The 23,700-nt window shown below is 46.9% G+C and overlaps 1 protein-coding gene across 7 annotated transcripts in view; it reads left to right on the top strand.

The window, feature by feature from the left end:
- NSDHL (NAD(P) dependent 3-beta-hydroxysteroid dehydrogenase NSDHL) overlaps window positions 1-20,139 on the top strand; it is a 33,638-nt gene extending 13,499 nt beyond the window's left edge. For all 7 annotated transcript variants that reach the window (XM_025989068.2, XM_025989069.2, XM_025989067.2 and 4 more), the window contains exons 4-9: window positions 1,025-1,183; window positions 10,781-10,927; window positions 14,375-14,503; window positions 16,694-16,836; window positions 17,984-18,086; window positions 19,149-20,139. In XM_025989068.2, the coding sequence (XP_025844853.1) occupies window positions 1,025-1,183; window positions 10,781-10,927; window positions 14,375-14,503; window positions 16,694-16,836; window positions 17,984-18,086; window positions 19,149-19,481 (1,014 nt within the window). In that variant the 3' untranslated portion in view covers window positions 19,482-20,139. The remainder of the gene's footprint in view (window positions 1-1,024; window positions 1,184-10,780; window positions 10,928-14,374; window positions 14,504-16,693; window positions 16,837-17,983; window positions 18,087-19,148) is intronic.
- The last annotated feature ends 3,561 nt before the right edge of the window (window positions 20,140-23,700 follow it).

Raw genomic sequence — 23,700 nt, forward strand, 5'->3', positions numbered from 1 at the left:
AGTTTCCACATTCCCAACTTTGGTTGACTGTACATAAGCTTAGGGAAAATGGGGCTTTGTTCTCTTCAGGAAGCCCAGATATAGTTTTAGACCCCAGGGAGGAGGGATATCACAGGTCTCCTTTGGAGATACTTGTAGCCAGCTTATTCAGTATACAACAGACACGGTTTTGCATTTCCTCCCTGGGTCAGAATATTGAAGTGCCTGCATCTGGTGCTCTGTCCTTCCATTATCCCCAGTTACCAGAATTAGAATTTAGCCAAGAAAGTGCACATGTTGCAAAAGCTGAAATGCAAACACCATAGCTCTTCCCTGATGCCTCAACTTGCTCAGAGAAGGGAAAGCAAATCCCTGGGCCTGGGTGATTAATAGTTTACTGATCCTCCCTGCAACCCCTCCAGGAGAGCCCATCAGTCAGCAACAGTCTTGGATATGCTAAGGCAGGAAGGGGGTAGGTGACAAGCCTAAAGGCACACAGGCCAGCCCTGTAATGGTTGGGGAAGAAAAGAGGCCGACTTTCTCCTGAAAGTATAGAGACTTTGCTTTCTTCTTTCTGATATTTTAAATGTATATTGTCAATTGAGGAGGTGGCATGTTGTGTTGGGTTTTGTTGGGTTTCTGTTTGTTTTGCCTTAAAAATGCCCAGGGATTAGTTATTAGGAGCAAGAAGGTATCACTTTTGGGTTTTTTGCATTGACCAGTTTTGATCATTGGTGGTTTCATTTTTTCAAAGATGCCTCCTGCTCCTTTCGTTAAACACTCAGCATGCACATATCAGATCACCCAGTCCAGCCACAGTCTATTTAAGTATCATTTGCTATCTCTCTTTCCTCAACTGATCCCAGGAGAGGAGGGTGCCACTGGCAATAGAACACCAGAATTATATAAACCGTCCAACTGGATGGAAGAAGAATTGCAAACAAACAGATGGATGTGCCATCATGGTGGCTCACGAAGATGTGAGTCCAGGCTCTTTTTAGCTTCCAATTCTCACGTACCACCTACCACCTCTTTCTCTCTGCAGGCCAGTAAGTGCACAGTGATTGGAGGCTCTGGATTCCTGGGGCAGCACATGGTGGAGCAGTTGCTGGCGAGAGGCTACACTGTCAATGTATTTGATATGCGGCAAGGGTTTGATAATCCCCGGGTGCAGTTCTTCCTGGGTGACCTCTGCAGCCAACAGGTAAGGGACTACTCAGCCTTGCCAATTTTCCACAGGCCCCCAAAAGGAAACTACCAGGCTTCTGCAGCTCAGAGGTCAGCCACATTGTTTCAAAAAATTTTTTTTAATATTTTTTTTATTTATTTGTGAGAGACACAGATAGAGGGAGAAGCAGGGAGCCTGATGTGGGACTCAATCCCAGGGTCCTGGGATCAGGACCCGAGCCAAAGGCAGACGTCCAACTACTGAGCCACCCAGGTGCCCCTCAAAAAAAAATTTTTTTTGAAGAATTTTAAAGTTACAGGAAAGAATTTATACCACATTGGGTCAGTACAACTCCACTCTGCCCTGGTATTGCAAAAGTGGCCATGGTCAGTACAGATATGGGTGGGCATGGCTGTGTGCCCACCCATTTATTTACAAAGTTGTCCACAGGGTATAATGTGCTTACTACCAGAATATTCAGTTGACCTTGGAACGACATGGGTTCAGCACAGACCCCCCTGGAGTTGAAAAGTCTGAGCATGACTTTTGATTCCCTGAAAGCTTGACTACTCATAGCCTACTGTTGACCACAAGCTTTTCTGAAAACATAAAGTCAATTAACACACATTTTGTATGTTGTATGTATTATATACTAGATCCTTATAATAAAGTCAGCTATAGAAAAGAAAATGTTATTAAGAAAGCCATAAAGAATGGAATTTAAGCAAAAACTTGAAAAAGAAAACCATAAGGAAGAAAAAATACGTTCATGGTACTGTACTGTATTTATCTAAAAACCCCATATAAGTGGACCCATGCAGTTCAAAGCTAGGTTGTTCAAGGGTCACCTGTATGCCCAAAAGTGCAACTGCTGGGTTTCAGGGTTTAAAGATTTTATTTATTTATTAATGAGAGACGGAGAGAGAGAGAGAGAGAGAGAGGCAGAGATACAGGCAGAGGGAGAAGCAGGCCCCATGAAGGGAGCCTGACATGGGACTCGATCCCGGGTCCCCGGATCACACCCTGGGCTGAAGGCGGCGCTAAACCGCTGAGCCACCCAGGCTGCCCAGGTTTTTGTTTGTTTGTTTGTTTTGTTTTTAATTGAGATTTGCTTCACAGTCTGTAAATTTAACATTTTAAAAATACACAATTTAGTGGTTGTTAATATATTCACAAAGTTGCGTGACCATCACCTCTATCTCATTCCAGAATGTTTTTGTCATCCCAGAAGAAAATCCTAGCTCCTTTAGCAGTTGTTCCTCTTTTCATCTTCTCCCCTCCCAGCCCTTGGCAACCAGTCATTTCCTGTGTCTACGGACGGGTCTATCTGGATGTTTCATAGAAATGGAACCATGCAGTATCTGTGGTTTTATCACTGGGTTCTTTCCCTGAGCATCATGTTTGTAAGCTTTACCTGTGTCACGGGGTATTACCGTTTTGGGTTTTGTTAGACATTGCCGAATTTGCTCAGCAAAGCCGCTAGGTCAGTTTGCCATTCACGCCAGCAGTGGAGTGGGTAGGACCACCGCTGTTGTATGTCCTGGCCAGTACTCAATGCAGTTAGACTGTTCGGTGTTGCATTCCAAAGAGGGTGCAGTGGGACCTTGCTGAGGCTCAGTCACGTGCCCTCCCTAGGCGGGACGCCAGGCTCAGTGCTCTCTCTCTCTGTCCTCTGTGAAGTGGCTGTCGGTGGCCTTTGTCCATTTGTCTGTGCCTTACCTTGATTTTCTTACAGATTTGCAGTTCCTTTCTATCTGCAGGGCTTTATTACAGATAGCTTCCCTCAGCCCATCTGCTTTGGCATCTTTTGCCGTGGTTTTGTTACTTTGACTTTTAAGGACACAGCTTCCCCCACGGGCTGTTTTCTCTCCCACACCACCCACGCCTCTGAGCCTGGAAACAGGGTAGACATGTTCCCTGTTTGTCCTTGCCACTGCCTTGCTGCCCTAAGATCCCTCTGGCCGTGCAGGTGATGCCGGCAGGCTGGGCATACCCCAGTGCCTGCCCTTGTGACCATCACCCCCAGCCACCTGCTCCCTTTCCCAGGGGGCTCCATCTCATTTCTTAGTGATTTAGGTTCCTGGCCAAGGTCAGCCTCATCATAATTATTGATGAGTTCAGTATTCACCCACATGACCCTGCCAGTACCCTCAGCTCACCTCTTCTTGGCCTCCTCTCACTCCTCTTGGCCTCCTAGCCTGTTGGCATCCCCTGCCCCAGAGCCTGTTCTCAGTGGTAAATGTGTCCTCTCCATGTTCTCACTTGCAGGCGCACCACTCTGAGCACCACCTCCTGTCTTTCTAGTGCTGGCCCACTACTGCCTGCACTGTACCAGTTCTTAAACCACACCCAGACATCTGGCTCTTTGCCACTGTCTCTCACCCCATTTGTGTCCTCACTGCCTTTGAGTCCATGACTGACTTGCTCCCTTGTGTGATACTTATCCCCCTTGCCCCTTTCTTCTTGTCTCCATCAGGCAGGGTTCTCCAGAGAAATAACCAGTAAGGTGTGTGTGTGTGTGTGTGTGTGTGTGTGTGTGTGTGTGTAGATGGAGAGGAAGAGGGAGAGGCAGAGAGAGGGAGAGGATGAGATCTGATTGAAGAAGTGGGCTTGTGTGATTGCAGGGCTGGCAAGACTGAAGTTTACAGGATAGGCCAGCAGGCTGGAGACTCGGTCAGGAGCTGATGCTGCAGTTCCAAGGCAGGAGTTTTCCTTACAGCAACCTCCCAGTTTAATCTTAAAGGGCTTTCAAGTGATTAGAGGAAGCCCACCCAGAGTATAGAGGATAATCTCCTGGACTTAAAGTCAGCTGATTATAGACGCCAACCACAGCTCTAAGATAGCTTTACAGCAGCACCCAGACCAGTGTTCCATGGAATAACAACCCTGGAGCCTCACCAAGTGCACACCTCAACTTCTCCATCAGGCTGTGTGTCCTAGGTATAACCCCAGCCCTGCTTAAATCAGATCCTCCCTCCTCCCTGGGAGCTTCTGGGCAGCTGAACGGGGCAAGAAAAGAAAATACAAGGGGTTTTTGCTTCTTTCGGCATGACCACGGCCTCCAAGCCGGCTCCGTGGTACCTCCTGGCACCATATCTGCAGACCTGCCTGTGACCACATCTGTCCTCTGCAGGTGCCTCATCCATGCAAATGCTCCCAGTGCCACCTGTCTTCCTACTCAGTGATTCCGCTGGGGATTCTGGCCTTTTTCTCCTATATCAGCAATTGCACCTTCTCTACCCAGTCATAGCCAACAGCACATAGACATGTTGCAGGATCACCCATCTTAAGAAAGCAAAATGCCCTGATGTGAGGTCCCACCCCACCTATTGTCCCCTTCTCTTTGCTGTCATAGGAGGGCTCAAAGAGCCATTTGCACTTGCCACCTCTGATCGCTTCATTCCATTGTCTTTCCCAAATACTCCAGCAAGGTTGTCAACAACAGCCCCGACACAGCCACCAGGGACCTGGAGGTGACCAGATCCAGTGATCAAGCGTAGGACAGACTTGCCCATTTCTCTTCCTGCCATTCTGTCTCTGTATCTCTATAATTTCTAAATGTGGCAGGCTCCAGAGCTTACTGCTTAGATCTCTTTTCTTCTCTGAGCACACTCAGTGTCCAAGCGAACCCGCTCTTCCCCCCCCCCCCCCCGCCCGCCCCGCTCCCTTGGCTCACAGACAAAATACAATCTAGAGGCCGACAAGCTCCCAGCTTGAGATCTGCAGCCTATAGCTCTCCTGGATTCGTATCTGTCCAGCTGCCTGCAGGACATCTCTGTTGGGATACATAATAGACATTTTGGAACTGCCATATTCAAAATTCAGCTTCTGGTTCCCTGCTGCAAGTCCCCTCCCCCACTACAGCAAACCTACTAAAGTCCTGTCTGTCTCAATAAATGGCCCACTCTGTTCTTCCAATAGCTTTGGCCAAAAACATTAGATTTACCCTTGATTCCCTTCTCTTATACCCTCCATCTCATTCATCAGCAGATTTTGTTGACTGCACTCTCCGAATAGATCCCCAGTTCAGCAGCTTCTCGCTCCTTCATTTGTTACTATGCTATGCTGGTCCAGGCCACCCCCTTTTAATGCATGAGTCAAATCATGACACCCCTCTGTTCATAAGCCTCCAGTGCTCCAGTTCTGTTTGGAGCAAACATACAGGCCCTTATCATCACCTTTGAGGCCCTACAGGATCTGGCCTCACCCTCACTATATTCTCTCATTGCTCTGCTCCAGGCATGCTGGCCTCTTTACTACTCCTCAGACTCTTGAACTTTCTGCCTCCAGACCTTTGTATTCACTGCTCTTTCTGCCAGGAATGCTCTTTGGGAACCACAGAGATTGCTCCCTAAATGTATTTGAGTCACTAACCAACTTATGCTAAGCAGCAAGCCCCTCCAGGTCGCCTTTGTTCTATGTAGGTTTCTATATATAGCACTTGGTACTAACTGTACTCTGTATCTACTCGTTTATCTGCCCGCCGCCCCCAGAGAAGGTAAGCTCCCTGAAGGCAGGGATATTCCTTTTGATCACCACTGAGACCCCTCAAAGAAGATGAGGCTCCTTAGCAAATTTCAACTTCCCTCCAAACTGCTCCTCCAAATCCCTACTAACTCCCGTGATACTGCTGCTAGTATTTATTTACAGATTTTTTTTAAGGAATCAGGTGAAATATTTTTAAAAAGATTTTATGTATTTATTCATGAGAGACACAGAGAGAGAGAGAGAGAGAGAGTCAGAGACATAGGCAGAGGGAGAAGCAGGCTCCTCGCAGGGAGCCCAATGCGGGACTCCCTCCCAGACCCTGGGATCACAACCTGAGCCAAATGTAGACGCTCAACCACTGAGCCACCCAGACGTCCCAAATTTTTGTTTATTTTTTTAAGGTTTTATTTATTTAAGGAAGAGAGTGAGCAAGTAAGAGAGACAGCATGAGCTGGGGAGGGGCAGAGGGAGAAACAGACTCCTCGCTGAGCAGGAAGCCCAATGCGGGGCTCGATCCCAGGACCCCAAGGTCATGAGCTGAGCCTAAGGCAGACTTAACTGACTGAGCCACCTGGGCACACCCAGATTTTGTTTAACACAAACTTAAAGTGAGACCCACCACCCTACTGTGTCATTCTTAGGTACCAGCAGGGAGAAGGAGAGTTTGCCAGAGCAACCTGATAAAGACAGGCGTGGGCAAGGCCCAGATTGCGATGATGGATCATGAAGTCCAAGCCAAGGAGGACATGAGGAGGGTGAAGGACATGTAGAAGTGGGTTTGAGGGCAGCCTGGGTGGCTTAGTGGTTTAGCGCTTGCATTCAGCCCAGGACATGATCCTGGAGATTCAGGATCGAGTCCCACGTCGGGCTCTTTGCACGGAGCCTGCTTCTCCCTCTGCCTGCGTCTCTGCCTCTCTCTCTGTGTCTCTCATGAATAAATAAATAAAATCTTTAAAAAAAAAAGAAGTGGGTTTGAAAGTTACTACTTAGGTTTTGTGCCATATTCCTGAATTCATTCACCAGTACTTCTTGTTTCCCATTTCTTTCTTCCAGGTTCCTTCCTCTTCTTCCGGAAGCATTTCCTTTAGCATCCCCCACTGAATATCTGGGCACTAAACTTTCTGAGTCCTCATATGCCTAAGACTGTCTTTCTCTCACCCTCTCTCATAAATGCTTATTTGCTGGGGGTAGAACTTTAGGTTCATAATTGTTCCTCCTGACGCTCCATCTGACCATCATTCTTTTGGGGGTCAGCTGGGTTTTCCTCTCACGCCTTTTAGGATTTTCTTTCTTATCCTGTGTGTTCTGTAGAGAATTTGTCTAGGAGGTCTGTGTTTTTGTTTTGTGTTTAAAATCTACTCAGCAACTAGTGGGCCTTTGGAACCTGAGGACTCATGCCTTTCACTTCTGGAAAATTCTTCAAGTATTGATTCTGCCTCCATTTTCTCTTTTCCTTCTTTCTGGAAGCCTTACCAGACATATGGTAGAGTCTGTCATTATAATGTACATGTCTGTTAGTTTCCCCTTCATGTGTTCTTTCACTTTCTGTCTTCATAACATTTTATAGATTTCCTCTGTTTCATATCCACTTATAGACACTCTTGTTTCACCCATATTCCCACCCACCCTCAGATTATTTTGAAGCTAATCCTAAACACCATTATCATTTTTTCTGCAAACATTTCAGTGTTTGTCTCCAAAAGATAAGCCTTTTTTAAAGATATATTTTTTTTATTTTAGTGCATGAGGTGGGGGAGAAGCAGAGGTAGAGGGAGAGAATCTCAAGCAGAGTCCATGCTGAGCATAGAGCCTAACGTGGGGCTTTATCTCATGACCCTGAGGTCAGACCTGAGCCAAAATCCAGAGTTGAATGCTTAACCGACAGTAGCACCCATGTGCCCTCACCTTTATTTTTAAGATTTAAAGGAGCCTTTTTTAATTTTTTTAAAAGATTTTATTTATTTGTTCATGAGACACGGAGAGAGAGAGGCAGAGACATAGGCAGAGGCAGAAGTAGGCTCCCCACGAGGAGCCCAATGCGAGACTCAATCCTAGGACCCCAGGATCACGCCCTGAGCCAAAGGCAGACACTGAACCGCTGAGCCACCCAGGTGTCCCAAAGGGAGCCTTAAAAAAAAGATTTATTTATTTATTTATTTGACAGAGAGAGCACAAGCGGGGGAAGCATGAGAGAAAGAAGCAGGTTCCCTGTTGAGCAGGGAGCCCGATGTGGGTCTCTATCCCAGGACCCTGGGATTACAACTGAGCTGAAGGCAGACGCTTCACTGACTGAACCACCCAGCCCCCCCCCCCCCCAAAAGGAGCCTTTTTAAAGACACAGCTCCGTGACCACACCTAAAACATACTGACAATTCCTTTATTTCCAGCCTGTGTTCAAATATCCATGAATGTCTTGTAAGTACTTTTGTGTAGACTTCTTTTCAAATAAGGAACCAAAAAGATTAAGACATTGAAATTAAACTAGGTCTCTTGTATAAAAGTTCCCCTTCACATTTTGTTTGTTGAATAATGTTTATTTAAAACTGTATTTATTGTCCCATAGCATTTCCCATGTAGTGAATTTAGCAGATTGTACCCCCACGGACTTGTTTGACATGTCCCTCTGTCCTCTAGTGTTTCCTATAAGCAGGAAGACCTAGGACTGTACCTGTTCAGGAAAGCATAGTATAGAAAAAGGGACTATAGATAGCTCAGTAATAATTTTTCTATTGATTATATGTCAAAGTGATAATATTTTGGATAATACTATGTTCAATAGCATACATTACAGTTATTTTCATCTGTTTCATTTTACTTTTTGATGTGGGTACTACTAAATTTACAATCAAGTTTGTGCCTGGACTATACTTCTAGTGGACTAAAAGCTGGATCTGATTCCAGTTCAGCTATTTTCTCTGGGGGTACTGATAGCAATCAGCACATCTAATGCTCAGAAACCAGGGCTCCCATTCAGGACTCTGAGCAGGGGTAGCACAAGTGAGCCTGAGACATTGTCTTAGGACAAAATTAAGAAAGTGCTCAGAGGCACCTGGGTGGCTCAGTCCATTAGGCATCCAACTCTTGATCTTAGCTCAGGTCTCAATCTCAGGGTCATGATTTCAGGCTTCACACTGGGCTCCACTCTGAACGTGGAGCCCACTTGAAAAACAAAAAAGAAAATAAAGTGTTCAGAAAAAAAAAGAAAGTGTTCATATTCCAATGGGAATATGTCAAAAGGATATAGGAACATCAAGAACCCCCACTGGCCAAATTTGGGGGTATTTTAAGCCTTGCAAAAGACAATAGTAGTGGATTGTAATGCACTGAATAAAGTAAGAATCCATGTGTCCAGGATGCCTGGGTGGCTCAGTAGTTGAGTATCTGCCTTTGGCTCAGGTCGTGATCCTGAGGTCCTGGGATCGAATCCCACATCAGGCTCCCTGCATGGAGCCTGCTTCTCCCTCTGCCTGTGTCTCTGCCTCTCTCTGTGTCTCTCATGAATAAATAAATTTTTAAAAATCTTAAAAGAATCCATGTGTCCACGGAAATGCTAAAAAGAAAAATTAGTATAGAAGAAGGGGAACATTACCAAGAAATGGCAACTAATAGAAGTAAAAAGAATGCTGGAGGGATCCCTGGGTGGCGCAGCGGTTTGGTGCCTGCCTTTGGCCCAGGGCGCGATCCTGGAGACCCGGGATCGAATCCCACATCAGGCTCCCTATATGGAGCCTGCTTCTCCCTCTGCCTATGTCTCTGCCTCTCTCTCTCTGTGTGTGTGACTATCATGAAAAAATAAATAAAATTTAAAAAAAAAAAAGAATGCTGGAATTAGGATTTAACATTTTGCAACCAATATGTTAATAAGTGTTCCAGGCAAGAATCATAATTGAATGTTCCAGATTCAAAGAGACGAAAGAGATAGGAGGACTAAGTACAATAGGACCTATGATTGGATCCTGGATCCCAATATAAAAATGCCTTTAAAGGACATTATTGGGACAATGGGGGAAATTTGTATATAGACTAATTATATAATAAGAGTGTCCTATCCTGTTACATTTCTTGTGTGTGATCATTCTTTAGCGGTATTTGGGAGGAAGTCTTTGTTGTTAGAAGAGTTTAGAGGCCAAGTGGCACATTGTCTGCAACTTATTCTCGAATGGTTTCAGGAAAAAAATCATGTGTCCGTATGTACACAAAGAAAATTAATGGCAAAATATTATCAGTGAATCTAAGCACATAATTCATGATTGTCTTTCTTTTGGTATTAGTCTATTGATGATCGTTCCTAGATCTTATTACCTAATGAGCGTTTTGTAAAATGGAGACACGCTGTCATTCTCTCTATTTCTGAATTCAGTTCTTTGTACCTTATGCAGATTAAATGCTTGACCATTTCCCTTTACTTATTAGTTTACAGCAGGAATTCTTATCCTTACTGATGATCAAATTGTCCCTTCTTTGGCCAATGAGAGCCTCTTCAAGTTGACTCTTGAGTCCTTTTAACAGGACCCCAGGAGTCTAGGCTAGCTCTTTACTTTCTGGTTTGACAAGATGTTCCTGGCTCTTCTTGTCTACTTCCTGCCCCATATCTGCAATCAGCCATTGCTCCCAGGAGCTCTGGTTCCTTTTAGCAGCAAATTAAATGTACTTGTTTTCATTCCCTTTCAGCTTGCTGTTCTGTATCTATTTTTACAGAAAGGAATACTCTTGTGTGTTGGCTATTTGTACTGTCTTTCATGGTGTGGGACTTTTTCATATGATTCATAATTTGTATCTCTGAGCTCATTTTCCCCAGGAGTTTTACTCCCAGGTGCCCTGAATTGCCATGCACCGCCACCCTTATGGTACACAGAGGTACAGATACTGCCTTTGTCTGGATCCCACAGGCTTCTAATGTGCTAGACCCAGTTTTTATTGGGAGCCAGTCAATGGGGAGGGGCGATTCAAGGGACAACATGGTTTCCATCCTAGGTACTTCTGTATTGTTTGAATCTTTTACAGTGAGATGTATTTTCATGTTAATTATAGAATTATAAAAGGGCAGGACACCTACATGCCACAGATTGAAGAGTGGGAATGTGAGGAGGCTGTTTACTTATCTAAAGCGGGAGTGATTTTTTTTGTCTTTGTTTGCTTTTCCAGGATCTCTACCCAGCTCTGAAAGGTGTAAGCACAGTTTTCCACTGTGCATCACCCCCACCATCCAGTAACAACAAGGAACTCTTTTATAGAGTGAATTACATTGGCACCAAGAATGTCATTGAAACTTGCAAAGAGGCTGGGGTTCAGGTAAGGGGAAAGCTGGAGTGAATGCTGTCAGGAACATGTCATGGCCCTTTCTAAGTGTGTGGGAGCCAGGGTTCTTCTTGTTCTCTTCCTGGGCCAAGCCAGGCTTGCATCCTAAAGTGTTGTGAAGATTCTAGAAACTGAATCCTAGGAGCTGCTAGGCCAGTTTGAGCTGCATCTCAATAGACCATCTAGGACCCTAAGGCTTATTATTAGTCTTTGGTTAAAGAGCCATAAAATGTCAATATTACTTTCATTTTTTTATTGTGGTTAAGTAAATGTCATAAAATTGACCATTTTAACCATTTTTTAATTAACAGTTCAGTGGCATCAAGTACATTTCGATTGCTGTGCAAACATCCCTACCATCTCCTGAACTTTCACCTTCCCAAACTGAAACTCTATCCCCATTAAGCAACAGCTCCCCACCCCTCCTCTCCAAGCCCTTGGCACCCACCATTCTCCATTCCGTTTCCATGAATCTAGAGATGTTAAAGAACTGGACTCATGGTATCTGCTTTTATATCTAGCTTCTTTCACTCAGCATGATGTCTTCTAGGTTCATCCATGTTGTAGCATGTGTCTGAATTTCCTTCTTTTTAACCACTGAATAACATTCCATTGTGTGGACAGACCACATTTTATCTAGCCATTCATGCATCAGTGGACTCTCGGGCGGTTTCCACTTTTGAGTATTGTGAATCATGCTGCTAGGAACCTAGGTATATAAATATCAGCTCCAGCCTGTGCTTTCAGTTCTTTGAGGTAAATACCCGGAAATGGAATTCCTGGGTCATACAGTAATTCTGTGTTTAACCTTTTAAGGAACTGCTGTACTGTTTTTCCAGCCCTTGCTTCTGTTTTCAAAGAATAAACTATTAACTTTTCGCTAATAGAGACCTGTTATAACTCAGACTTGAGATATAAATCTCCACCCTATCATAGCTTGCTGCTCTATTATAAAGCTGGGTTCTCGGGATCACCCTTATGGAGCACCCAGCATCATCAGCACTCATTCCTCACCAGCTTCGGGGCTCAGTGCCCTGGAAAGGAGGGATTATGTAATAGCGACCCCTTATGCTTTGCAAATGACAAGACACTTTGCCTCGTGGTTGTCACCTGATTTGCTCCTCCATAGGTAATCAGGAGCTACAAATTCACTTGACAGGTGACAGAAGCAGATTTGGGAGGCTAAGTAATATCTCTTTGCTAATAAATGAAAGAAAGAGGTGGGATTCAAATCGAATTCTCTGATGTCAAATCCCAGACTCCTTAGTCTATAACGTGCTTGTATAACTAGAGCTCTGTCAATTGCATTGCTGCTGTTTGTTAAATGGAATAGGCTAGTTATCCAGAAAAGATTCAAGAATTACATAGCACCAATATAATCTTCACACCGTTTAGGTAACATTACCAGTAGAGTTGAAGTTCGTGGGTATCCATTCTCAAGGCCGTTGCTGTCCATAGGGAATCAGTGTTCTGAATTCGGGTTTATCACTGCCATTTGCTCCATGTGCAGCCAATATAAGTTATCGGTTTGCATGTGAAAAACTTTATAGAAATGGTATATTGAGTATATCTTCCTGCAACTTGCTTTTTTCTCCCCAGCATTATGTTTTTGAGATTTATCCATCTTTATATATATATATATCTCCAGTATATTCACTGAGGTGGTGCAATAGCTTAGTGGGTTACAGTGGAGAAAGTGGCTCTTCATGGGGCGCCTGGGTGGCTCAGTTGGTTGAGCAACTGACTCCTGATTTCAGCTCAGGTCGTGATCTCGGGGTCATGGGATCGAGCCCCACGTCAGGCTCCACACTCAGCAGGGAGTCTGCTTGGGATTCTCCCTCTGCCTCTGCCCCTCCCCCTAGCTAGTGCTCCCTCCCTCCCTCCCTCCCTCCCTCCCTCTCTCTCTCTCTTTCTCTCTCAGATAAAAAAAATAAAAGAAAATGGCTTTTCCTATTATATTTAGGAAACCTTTCATAACACTGAAATCAAAAGATTGTTTAATGTGGGGTTTTTCCCCAAAGGTTTAAACTGATCTTTTGTGCATTTCAATCTTTAATCTGCCAGGAATTTATGTTTGTGTATGATCTGAGGTAGCAGTTAAATTTCTGTTGTTCAGCAGCATTTATTATGCGACACCCCCACCCCCCAACCACGGCCCCAGCCAGCCAGCACATCTCAGGTGCTGCTGCCTCCTATGGGTCTGTCCCCAGCTCTGTCCTTCCCCCACTTGGCTCCCACTTGTCCCCATGCCACCAAGCTCCTCCTTCACTGAGCAAGCCTTAGGATGAATTTCAGTACCTGCTAGGACAAGTCACCCTCCAATCATGTTGTTCAGAATTTACTTGGCTATTCGTAGCCCTTTGCTCATCCACATAAATTTTAGAATCAGATTGTCGAGTTCTTGTTGAATTTGTTATTGTAGTTGCATCAGATTTAAAGGTAATTTGTGAAAGCATCAATACCTTACCACTGTTAATTAAGTCTTTGTATCCATAAACACATAATCTCTCTCTCTTTAGTGCCTTTACTTTACAAAGGTTTTGCACATCCTTTTTTTTTTTTTTTAGTTTATCCCTATGTACTTAATTTTTGGTTATTGAAATAGTATCTTTCATATTACATTTTAAATTGCTAATGCAGACACAGTTGATTTTTGCATGTTGATTTTGTCCTCACCAGTTCTACTCAACTCTAACTGTAGTATATTCCATATGTTCATAATGTTTTCCATGTCAACATTTCTAGCATCTGTGAATGGCAATAGTTTTATTTCTTCTTTTCAAATTATTCCTTGTGTGTCTTAACCCACCACACTTGCTAGGACTTCTAGTAAAATGATGAATAAAAGCGGTAAAGATACGATTTGAGCTAATGGTGTTCAATGTTGGATGGGCTCCCTTTAACCAGAGGGCTAGAAGCTAGGACCCTCATAAGAAAGCATTTCCTTTCAAACAGCATGTTTCAAGTCGGCATGTGCCGCATGCACTTGTAGACATGTGCTGACCTGCCAGGGTTGGTATCAGAATCACGAGGCATCTTTTCCAGACAGGTATCTCCCTCATAGTTTGTGCACTATCCTCCCTTGGGGAATCATTCCCATACTGAGATAATACAAATAAAGGAAGTCTGTTCCACCTCTCGGTAGTGATAGGAGAGGGAAAAAAAAGTGAAATCCATTGTTTTAGAGTGAAATAGAATGCATCTCAGAATCCGTGTAGCTACAAAAGATGGTGATCTGTGAATTATTTTAAGAAGGGCTGAAAAAAAAAAAAAGAAGGGCTGAAAAGCAAAACCTCGCAATAAATCATTTATACGGTGCCTTGCGTATGAGTGTTGCAAACAGGCACCATTTGATCTTCTTTCATGAACGAACATCGGATTGTTTTAATAAAGATCATTTCTTACTTGTATTTTTTTTAACCTTCCTTTCTCCTCTGCCAGAAACTCATTTTAACCAGCAGTGCCAGTGTCATATTTGAGGGCGTCAACATCAAGAATGGAACTGAAGACCTGCCTTATGCCATGAAACCCATTGACTATTACACGGAGACAAAAATCTTACAGGAGAGAGTATGTACCTGAGAACTGGTTGAGTGACGAGCAAATTCCATGAACATCTGGAGAGTTTAGATTTTTAAGAAAATCATTTACAAAGTTAGTGTTCTCAGGCTTGCCGACCTAACTTGGGAAGTAAAATTGTGGCTGAAATTCAATTTTAAAAAGAATAACTGTAGCTTAATGTGACCAGACTCGGCTCTGAGTACTGCCTAGGAACTGCCTCATTTAAACTGCACAATGACCCCACAAAGGTGGGTACTATTATCACCACCAGGTTAGAGATGCACAGAGATTCAGTTTCTTCCTGAGGCTGTGCAACTAGCAGGTGGCTGAACCCACACAGTTTAGCTCCAGGGCCGGAACTCAACCTCTCTGCCATGCAACATTACTCAGTTGCCACAGAAATCAGAGGTGATTTATGAAGATCCCAAGCACTCCGGCAGAACTTGGACTTAACACACAAGTATTTTCATTTGAACACACCTTCCTTGTGCCACTCTTGCCCCCCTCCCTTATTTAAATTAAACATGACAAGATCTTGCTTTATTTTAAGGAAAACTACTTGGCAAGGTACTGGTTTCCACTTGGCAGACCAACTTTGCCAGGGAGCACCTGGTTTTAACAGTAGGCTGGGTTGAGTAACGGGCACTAAGCCTTTGGACTCCAGGGTTCCAGGGACCCTGATGGCAGCTAGCTCCAAGACTAATGTCCAGGGAGAATATTACCATAAGGACATACCCACTTGCAGACCATGGATGCTCGTTGACCACCAGCAGCTTACCTTAGCGGGGGAAGCTGTGAGTCTACTTCTCCCAGGTGTTCACTGCACAGTCAAGCCCACTGAGGTTGCATTTCACAGCCAATGCATATCGAACCGGAGCTCAGTGCTGGATTGGCATGAGTTCCTGAGCTGCCGGAGAGCCAGCTGTCTCCCATCTGTGTGCTATTACTCCAGGTCAGAAAGTCCCAGGAATCGTGTACAGGAAGACACAAGGGCCTCCCCAGTCCAGGCGTGGAAGCCTGGCCTTTTGTAAGCTGGAGGAGTCCTGTCTCCAGGTTCTGGCATCCTGCTCTTTGGAGCACAGAGAGCCTCACAGAGCTCCCACCTGACTTCACCCAAGAAGCACTGAGGCTTTTGCGGGCCCCTGTGTACTCTTACCTAAGGCACTGGGATTCCCACCCCTTGTGCTCGGCAGCTGCAGGTGACAGCCATGGGGCCTCACTTTCATTAACTTTTGGGCACTCAAGTGGGAGTAAGCAAAGCCTCTAAAGGCCTGCAACAGTAACCCCCCTGGAGCCTCCTGTCAGCCACTGTTGGCACGCAACTCGCTGTTGGCTTTCAGATCTCTCAACTGGTAATAAAGTCAGTCAAGTAGCTTAAACTAACTGGGGCCAAAATGTGTACAAGAATTTTGCCACCATAGAATGGAAATCCTAGATGAGGTGATACAATAAGTCTACTTATCAAACACATACTTCCTGAAACAGTTGATGTGAGTCATCTCAGTCAGCGCACAGCCCCATCCAGCTAGGAACTGTCACGTCCCCATTTTTCCCATTAACATAATAAATCATTCGGGATGTTTTGTTACTTTTGAGGCCCAACCTGTTAGTATTCTAAGCCCTCACGTTCTCGTTTGTCCACTGAGCCACACAGAACACATCTAAAGACTTGTCCTGTTTCTCCCAGACCCTTTACCTTCTCGGTCTCTTCTTCCCCATTTGGGGTTCATCAGAATCCCTTCCTAGGTGGTACCCCAAACTGACCAGAACAGATCAGGAGTGGTAGAAATGAGCACATGGAGCTTAAGGCAGGAGGGGTGGGAGGCTCACGGCTAACTCAGCAACTGGAACCCTTCGATCTCTTCCATGAATAGCTGCCATGGCTCATCTTCCTCTGGCTGCATTCGTGCATTCTAGTCTTTGTACCCAAGCCCAGGCCTTTCTCTTTGATCATACTGTTGTTGTTTGTTTTTAAAGTAGGCTCCGTGCCCAATGTGGGGCTTGAATTCACAATCCTGAGATTAAGAGGCAGCCAGGCACCCTGATCACACTGGTTTTGACCCAGCTGTCCTGTTTTCAAATTTGGGTGCTTTGGGTGGGTGGGCTCCAGAAGTAGCCCCAAATGATAGCAGAGCAGAGGGCAGCCTCTGTGTCCTCTGTGAGCAGTGCTGTGGACATGCCCCTTCTGCTCTCTTATAGGCAGTCTTGGACGCCAATGACCCCAAGCAGAACTTCTTAACTATGGCCATTCGCCCTCATGGCATCTTCGGCCCAAGGGACCCTCAGTTGGTCCCCATCCTCATTGAAGCAGCCAGGAAAGGCAAGATGAAGTTCATGATTGGGTAAGTTGGCCTACAGTTGGCCTTCTCCCTGACCCGGTGTTGTTTGGTTAGGTCTTTTCTAATGGCACCTGCTCTGCTGCCCTCTGTGTTGGTGTCCTGGGGCTGCCACAACAAATGACCACAAACTGAGGGGCTTAAGACAACAGAAATTAATTCTTTCCCAGTTCCGGAGGTGAGAAGTCTGAAATCAAGGTGTTGGCAGTGGGGAGGGAGAGGTTAGTTCTTTCTGAAAAGTGAAGGAGAATCTGCTCAAGCCTTTCTCCCAGCTCTGGTAGTGTCCAGCAGTCTTTGATGTTCCTTAGCTTGTAGGTAAGTTACTCTAACCTCTGTCTCCACTCTCATGGGAGCATCCTTTCTGTGTGTCCATATCCAGATTCCCCTCTTATGAAGATACCAGCCATTGGATTTAGGGCCTAACCTATCCCAGTATGGCCTCAGCTTAACTTGTAGATCATATCTTCGGAGACCCTATTTCCAAATAAGGTCACATCCAAAAGTTCCAAGGAGACATGAATTGGGGGGTGGGGAGGACACTGTTCAGTGTAGTATACCATCACATAGCCTGGAAAAATATTTGTGTCCCTGTTTGAAAGTTGAGGATACATGCTCGGGGAGTGGGGGGAAGACAGCACAGGGTGAAGGGCCAGGCCTTCAGCTCTCCGTGGATCTAGGAAGGCAGGTAGAGGTGTTTGCATTCCTTCTCAAGGAAAGTGTAGATGGCAAGGCCTTTGTGGTTGGTGACAGAGTGTGTGACAGAGTGTGGCTTTTTCCCCAGTACACCTTTGCTTCCTTCCTTTCTTTCTCCCCTTTTCTCTCTTTATTTTCTCCTCTATGTCTCTCCCTTGCCACCTTGCCTCCCTGCCACCCTGACTTCTTGCTTTGAGGGATTAGGAAGAGATGGTGGGAAAGTGCAAGACCAAAGCAAGCCATCAGCCCAGAGTGTCCTAGGGGAAGTCGAAGGGTTGCTGTTCAAATAGAAGCCTAGAGCAAACATGATCCATGTTGGCCATGCCGGGATGGGGCAGGCAGGGCACTGGGCTCTCAGGCTCCTTGCTTGGCCCTTACGTATCCCAGAGCCTCTCAGGGCCCCAGGAATCCTGGCCCCTGCACATGTTTAACAGTGGAACCATGCCCGGTATACCCACAGAAACGGGGAGAATTTAGTGGACTTCACCTTTGTGGAGAACGTGGTGCACGGACACATCCTGGCTGCAGAACACCTGTCCCGAGACACAGCAGTGAGTGGGAAGGTAAGGCACCTGCTTCTCCTGCCCCATGCATGTTTGCCCGTCTTCGGATTGCATGTCCCTGTGATTGGATTCACTGGCAAATTGCCTTCTTGATCCTGCATCCTGGCCGATCTGCTTTAGGATCCCATTGGTCTGAGGTTGATCCCCTGTGGTCGGGAGTGTGGTGACATTGCAGGGCTGCATCAGGACAGGCCAAGTCCAGAGCCAGTAAGCTGGGATTGACCAAGCATTCATGTAACATGACCTGGATACCCACTGTGAATGTGACTGCTCTCAGCAGCGTCCCATGTATATTTGGTGGGGGTGTGCGTGCTACTCATTTATTCTCCCAGTCATTCTGGAAATCTCTCCATCTCTCCCCCATTGCCCACCCATGTTCGTGCCCCTCCCCTTCCAGAGGGGTGGATATATCTCAGGCTCCCGGCATTTGGCACCTGGTGGGCAAGATGGACATGTCAGGGGAGGTGAGCTGTCATGCAGAGAGGAGGAAGCACATTAGATCCTCTCACCTCTCCTCTTGCTCATAGGGCCCCCATCTTCCTGGTTTCTCACCACTGCCTTTGGAACCCCCTCTTTGGGTCTCATTTTTCTCCTGAACCTCTGCTGTTTTCCCAGTCCTGTGATGCTTAGGGTGGTGGGGGTAGGGTGGGTGTATGGCTTTTGGTTTAGACCAAAACACAACATACTTGAGAAATGGCATGTGACCTGTTCGTTGCATCTGAAGATAAGGAGCTTTACCATGACTAACATGATCAAGTCAAATTAACCAATGTACCTTCCTGAGTGCAGTCTAAGCTTCACTTAAAAATCCTGGCTGGCCCATGGATAAAACTCACCTTTCCTATCTGCACCTTAAGGTTGCCCGTAGCTCCAGATCAAAAAAGCATCTGTGCCACTGGCTGACCTTTGCAGATTGGAGACACTGGGTGGAAGAGGCGCTAGCTTCCCAAAATATTGGCCCCGGGCTGAACCATCACCCTGTGCCTGAGCACCAAGTTCCAAGCATCACTTGCCCACCTCTCTAGCTGGGGAGCATTTTCTAACTTCTTGTTCTCTCTCCAGGCATTTCACATCACCAATGATGAACCCATCCCTTTCTGGACATTCCTGTCCCGCATCCTGACAGGCCTTAACTATGAGGCCCCCAAGTACCACATCCCCTACTGGGTGGCCTACTACCTGGCCCTCCTAGTGTCCCTCCTGGTGATGCTTCTCAGTCCTGTCATCCAGCTGCAGCCCACTTTCACACCAATGAGGGTCGCACTGGCCGGCACGTTCCACTATTACAGCTGTGAGAGAGCCAGAAAGGTCATGGGCTACCGGCCGCTGGTCACCATGGATGACGCCATAGAAAGGACCGTGCAGAGTTTTCACTACCTGCGGAAGGTTGAGTGATGCCACCCGGAGACTGGGCCCTCTCGGTGCATTCCCTGGCTGCTAACTCTCCCCTGTGGACCAACAAACTAACCTCCTTCAAGTGAGTTTCTTCTGAGCTTGGGTCTCCTCCTGCCAGTTAGAAGAGAGCACACCCAGCTCTTCCATGACCACAAGGGTGGAGCAAACAGCAGACATGTCTCTCATTTGTTAGATTTGATTGGAATTTCTTAAAGCAGGCAGCTTCATATTCTACTGTTTTGTGTTCTCCGTCTCTCCTTCCCCCCACCCCCACCCCTCCTCTCTCCTGGGTCACTTATCATTCCAATGTCCTTCTACATAATTGAGGAAGCTACAGGGGAAAAAATCCACTTGCTGACTGATGGTGGGAAAGTAGACTTAACTTCCATGCAAACCAGTCCTAGAGAGAAGCCACAGCCTGTTCAAGGAGCCACGTATTACATATACCCTAAAAGAAAAAGCAGAGGGGACGCCTGGGTGGCTCAGTGGTTTAGCGACTGCCTTCAGCCCAGGGCCTGATCCTGGAGTCCCAGGATCGAGTCCCACATCAGGCTCCCTGCATGGAGCCTGCTTCTCTCTCTGCCTGTGTCTCTCCCCGCCCCTCTCTGTGTCTCTCATGAATAAATAAATAAAATCTTTTTAAAAAAAGAAAAAAAAAGATGCATGATTTGACTGCAATCTTGCAATCTTTAAAAAGAAAGAAAAAGCAGAAGTCTGAAATACATGGTGAAACTTCAAATAGATACAGAATTTAAAGCAAAAACTTTTTAAAGGCTTAAATCATTGCTGCCCCTCCCCCCACCAATCTCCAGAGGGAAGGGACTGCTGGTTGGCCACCTCCTTATAAGTTTTCCAAGTTCTCAGGTACAGCTGATGTGCCTGCCTGTATTGTTTTTCCATAAAACATTCTTTCGTAGACACCTCTCTATCAGTGGGGCCCCATGGTCCTAAAAACTTGCAAGGTGGTAGTGTGCCCAAGGGGCCCGCCTCCTCTTCTAACATGGGACGTGGGGCTGGTTGCCAGTAAAGCACTGAAAAGGTCGGGGAGAAGAGTACTCGTTATCTGCTCGTGGTTTGGCAGAAACTCCATGAGACGATGCAGGAAGGGCTATTTCTCTGCAGCTCACACTCAGAACCCTTTGGGCTTATTTCCAAAAGGCAAAGCACATAGGATTCAGTGTTCCCAGCTTTCTGGTGATGTTCTGCTTACAGAAGCCAGTTTCTTCCCAGACTAATCGAAATGTAATGTTAAAGACTTCTGTTTTCCTCTCTGCCTTTGTCCAGAAGGTGGAGGTAGCCGGGGACACTGGAATAAAGTGAAGGTGTCCTCCAGGTCATGAGCTTTGTGTGATAGGAGCATCACGCCCACCTGGGGGGACAGTGTGCTGAGCTGAGGGGCAGGGAAGCACGAGTATAGAAGACAAGTTCTTTACCCCTGAGGCACTTTGAGGAGCTCAAGATACGTTCACAAGCCCCTGTAATACCAGACAGAAGATGGTGCACAGGTTTGAGGCAACGTGGTGTAAGTTCAAGGAGGGGAGACGCAGCTTCCAGGCAAGACAGGCCTGTAGGTGGCACTTCAGGCTGAAAGGTGAGTTTCAGAGTCAGCCGTGTGTTGTCCTTCTCTGATTCCATGAACTACAGAAGTGACCAGCCTGGCTTGGGGTGGGCGGCGTGGAGCAGTGGGAGGTTGGGGTGGCTGAAGAGATTAGCAGAGCTGAGGATGCCAAGCCAAGAGGGCTACACTGTATCCAGTAGGCGTGGGAAACCAGTGACACTTTACGTGGTGGCGGGCAAAAATCGAGAAACTCCTTGTCACCACCCTGTGTGGAGCCTCGGAGATCAGGTAGGAAGTGACAAAAGTCTGGGCACTGATGCAGCCATGGAAATACAAATGAAGCCTTAGTGGGAGCACATGGGAAGGATTCAGAGCTCGCTGCTTGATTTCCTGTGAGGAGTGGGAGGGAAGAGGAGGCCAGGGCATAGGACCCATAGACTCTACCTTCAGAGCTGCTAGGAGGAGAGTCTCCGGCCTAGAAGAGTGCCTGGCAGACCAGAGGACCCTCGGCTTTGTCCTTCCAGCTTGCTTGGCAAAAGCTGTCCCTCGTGGAACTCCACACTGTCCAACCCATTCATATCTTCTACTTCCTCAGGGAACCTCTTGCCTGCTCACTTGTCTTGTTCACCCGTTCTTTCTACACGTTTCTTGGGCACCGCCTAGGCTTCGGTGGTGAATAAAACAGCCACAGCCTGGAGCTGATGTTGCAGTGGAACCACCCTCCCCACCACAGATGGCTTTTATGGCTGCTCCTTGCTCTGCCCTGCATGCCTGACTCAGACCTCTGTCACCCCCATCTGTTTGGAGAAAGTCGGACTGCCCAGAAAGCATAGCCGCCGCAACCCCCTGGGAGCTCGTTAGAAATGATGGGCCCCACCTCAGACCTACTGAGTGGAGACCCAGTGGCCCTGCCAGTCTGTTTACAGGTCCCACCCGTGGTTCCAAACCACCGAAGCAGACTCCCGCCAGGTCACCAAGTCCAGCTGGAACCTTGCCTCAGCCATGGCAAGGCTGAACTTGTCCTGCTCACCAGCCTAAGTCCCCAGGCCATGGCAACCCCTCCCTTTTCTGATGGCTGATAACCTTGCAACACGCTTCCCTAAAATGACATCCCGGAGAACTGACTTAAGCCTGCACCTCCCCATGGCACATCCATCTGTAGCATCAGGCTGGAGGGAAGGCAGCTCTCTGCCAGCTGAGGACAGCTGCAAGTCCATGTCCAGTTCTGCATGTTCGTTGAGTCTCTCACTTCAGTCCCTCTTCCTTCTGCGTTGATACTGACCTAGTTTGCCTCCTGGCCCTAACTGCACCTGGGCCAGGTGTATGGAAGCAGCCAAGCAGATCTGTCTGCCTCCCCTGATCCAGCTTGTATGTATCTCCAGGTTGTCCTTCCTAAAAGAGACCTAGATCGGTCCTCCTCTGTCAAAAACACTTCAGTGGGCCCCAACTTTCTCTTAAACATCTTCTGCAGCCAGTTTATCATGACCTGTTCTCAGTCCACCTTTCCAGCTTCTTCCACTAGGCTTCACTTCCTGTGCACCAGCCAAACTGCTCATGCCCTGTCAGACATCCCCTTACTCAGGTTGCCCTGGCTGCCCTCCGTGTCCTCTCCCTGTTATGTCCCCACATCCAGAATGGCCAGATCCCTTTCCCCACAAAAGCCTAGTCTGATCTTCCCAATTGGAAATCATCTACTTGCTCTGGGCTCCCAGCCTATAGTTCTCAATCTTTGCTTTGTTTACTGTGTTCCCTCAGTGCATCCACCCCCACCAGGCCAGGAGCTCCCTGAGGGTAGAGCCAACCAATGTCCCTGCAGAGTGGGTGCTCAAGAAATGTGGGTAACTGCCTGCCTGGCCTGAAATCCTAGAGTAACAGCAGCAACAATGAGACTGGCTAGAGCAGAGGTTCCAGGGCTGGCTTTCAGGCATGAAATTGGCAGGTCTGTGAACCTCATGAATTGGACACTGCCTTGGGGGCATCTGTGAGTGTGTGTGTCTTTTTTTGGGAGAGGACACAGAGCTGTGATTAGCTTCTCACAGATGACTGCGGCCCAATACAAAATGCAAGCGGGTGGGGTGGGTGCCAGCAGCTGTAGGGAAGCCTGCTTTGGAGGAAGGGTCCAACAGAAACAAGCTGAGGGGGAAGGGCCAGAGTGGGGATCCCAGGCTTCATTAGCATCAGCTAAGTTCCTCATGGCTCCTTAGCTGCATTCGCATCTGCACAGCTCACCTCAGGGTATCTGGTCCTGCTGGGCCGGCAGCTCCTTTTCTTTCAAACCTCATCCCCAACATCATTTACTCCTCACAGCTTCCCCCCCGCCTCTCTCCATCTCTCTCTTCTGGCTTCCTACCGAGCCCAGCCTGCATTGCCATCAGTCATTGGCTTAGCTGTCCAGTTTTCCAACAAGCTACTACATTCCTGAGGGCCAAAGGCTTTTGATTTGTTTCTCTGCCCAATAAGTGTGACCAGAATGAAAGGGCATGAAGAGGACAAAGCTACTAACACCCACATTGACCAGCTGGGGGAGCCCCAGAGAGAAGCCGCCATGGCGCCAAGGGCACTCAGGCAATTAGCAGAGCCCGGGCTAAAACACAAGCCCCCCATCCCCTAGGCCAGTACACCCCACATTACCCATCTAGATTCAGGCAGCTAACATGGCAA

Source organism: Vulpes vulpes, chromosome X, assembly GCF_048418805.1.
Source record: "Vulpes vulpes isolate BD-2025 chromosome X, VulVul3, whole genome shotgun sequence".
Classification (NCBI taxonomy): Eukaryota; Metazoa; Chordata; class Mammalia; order Carnivora; family Canidae; genus Vulpes; species Vulpes vulpes.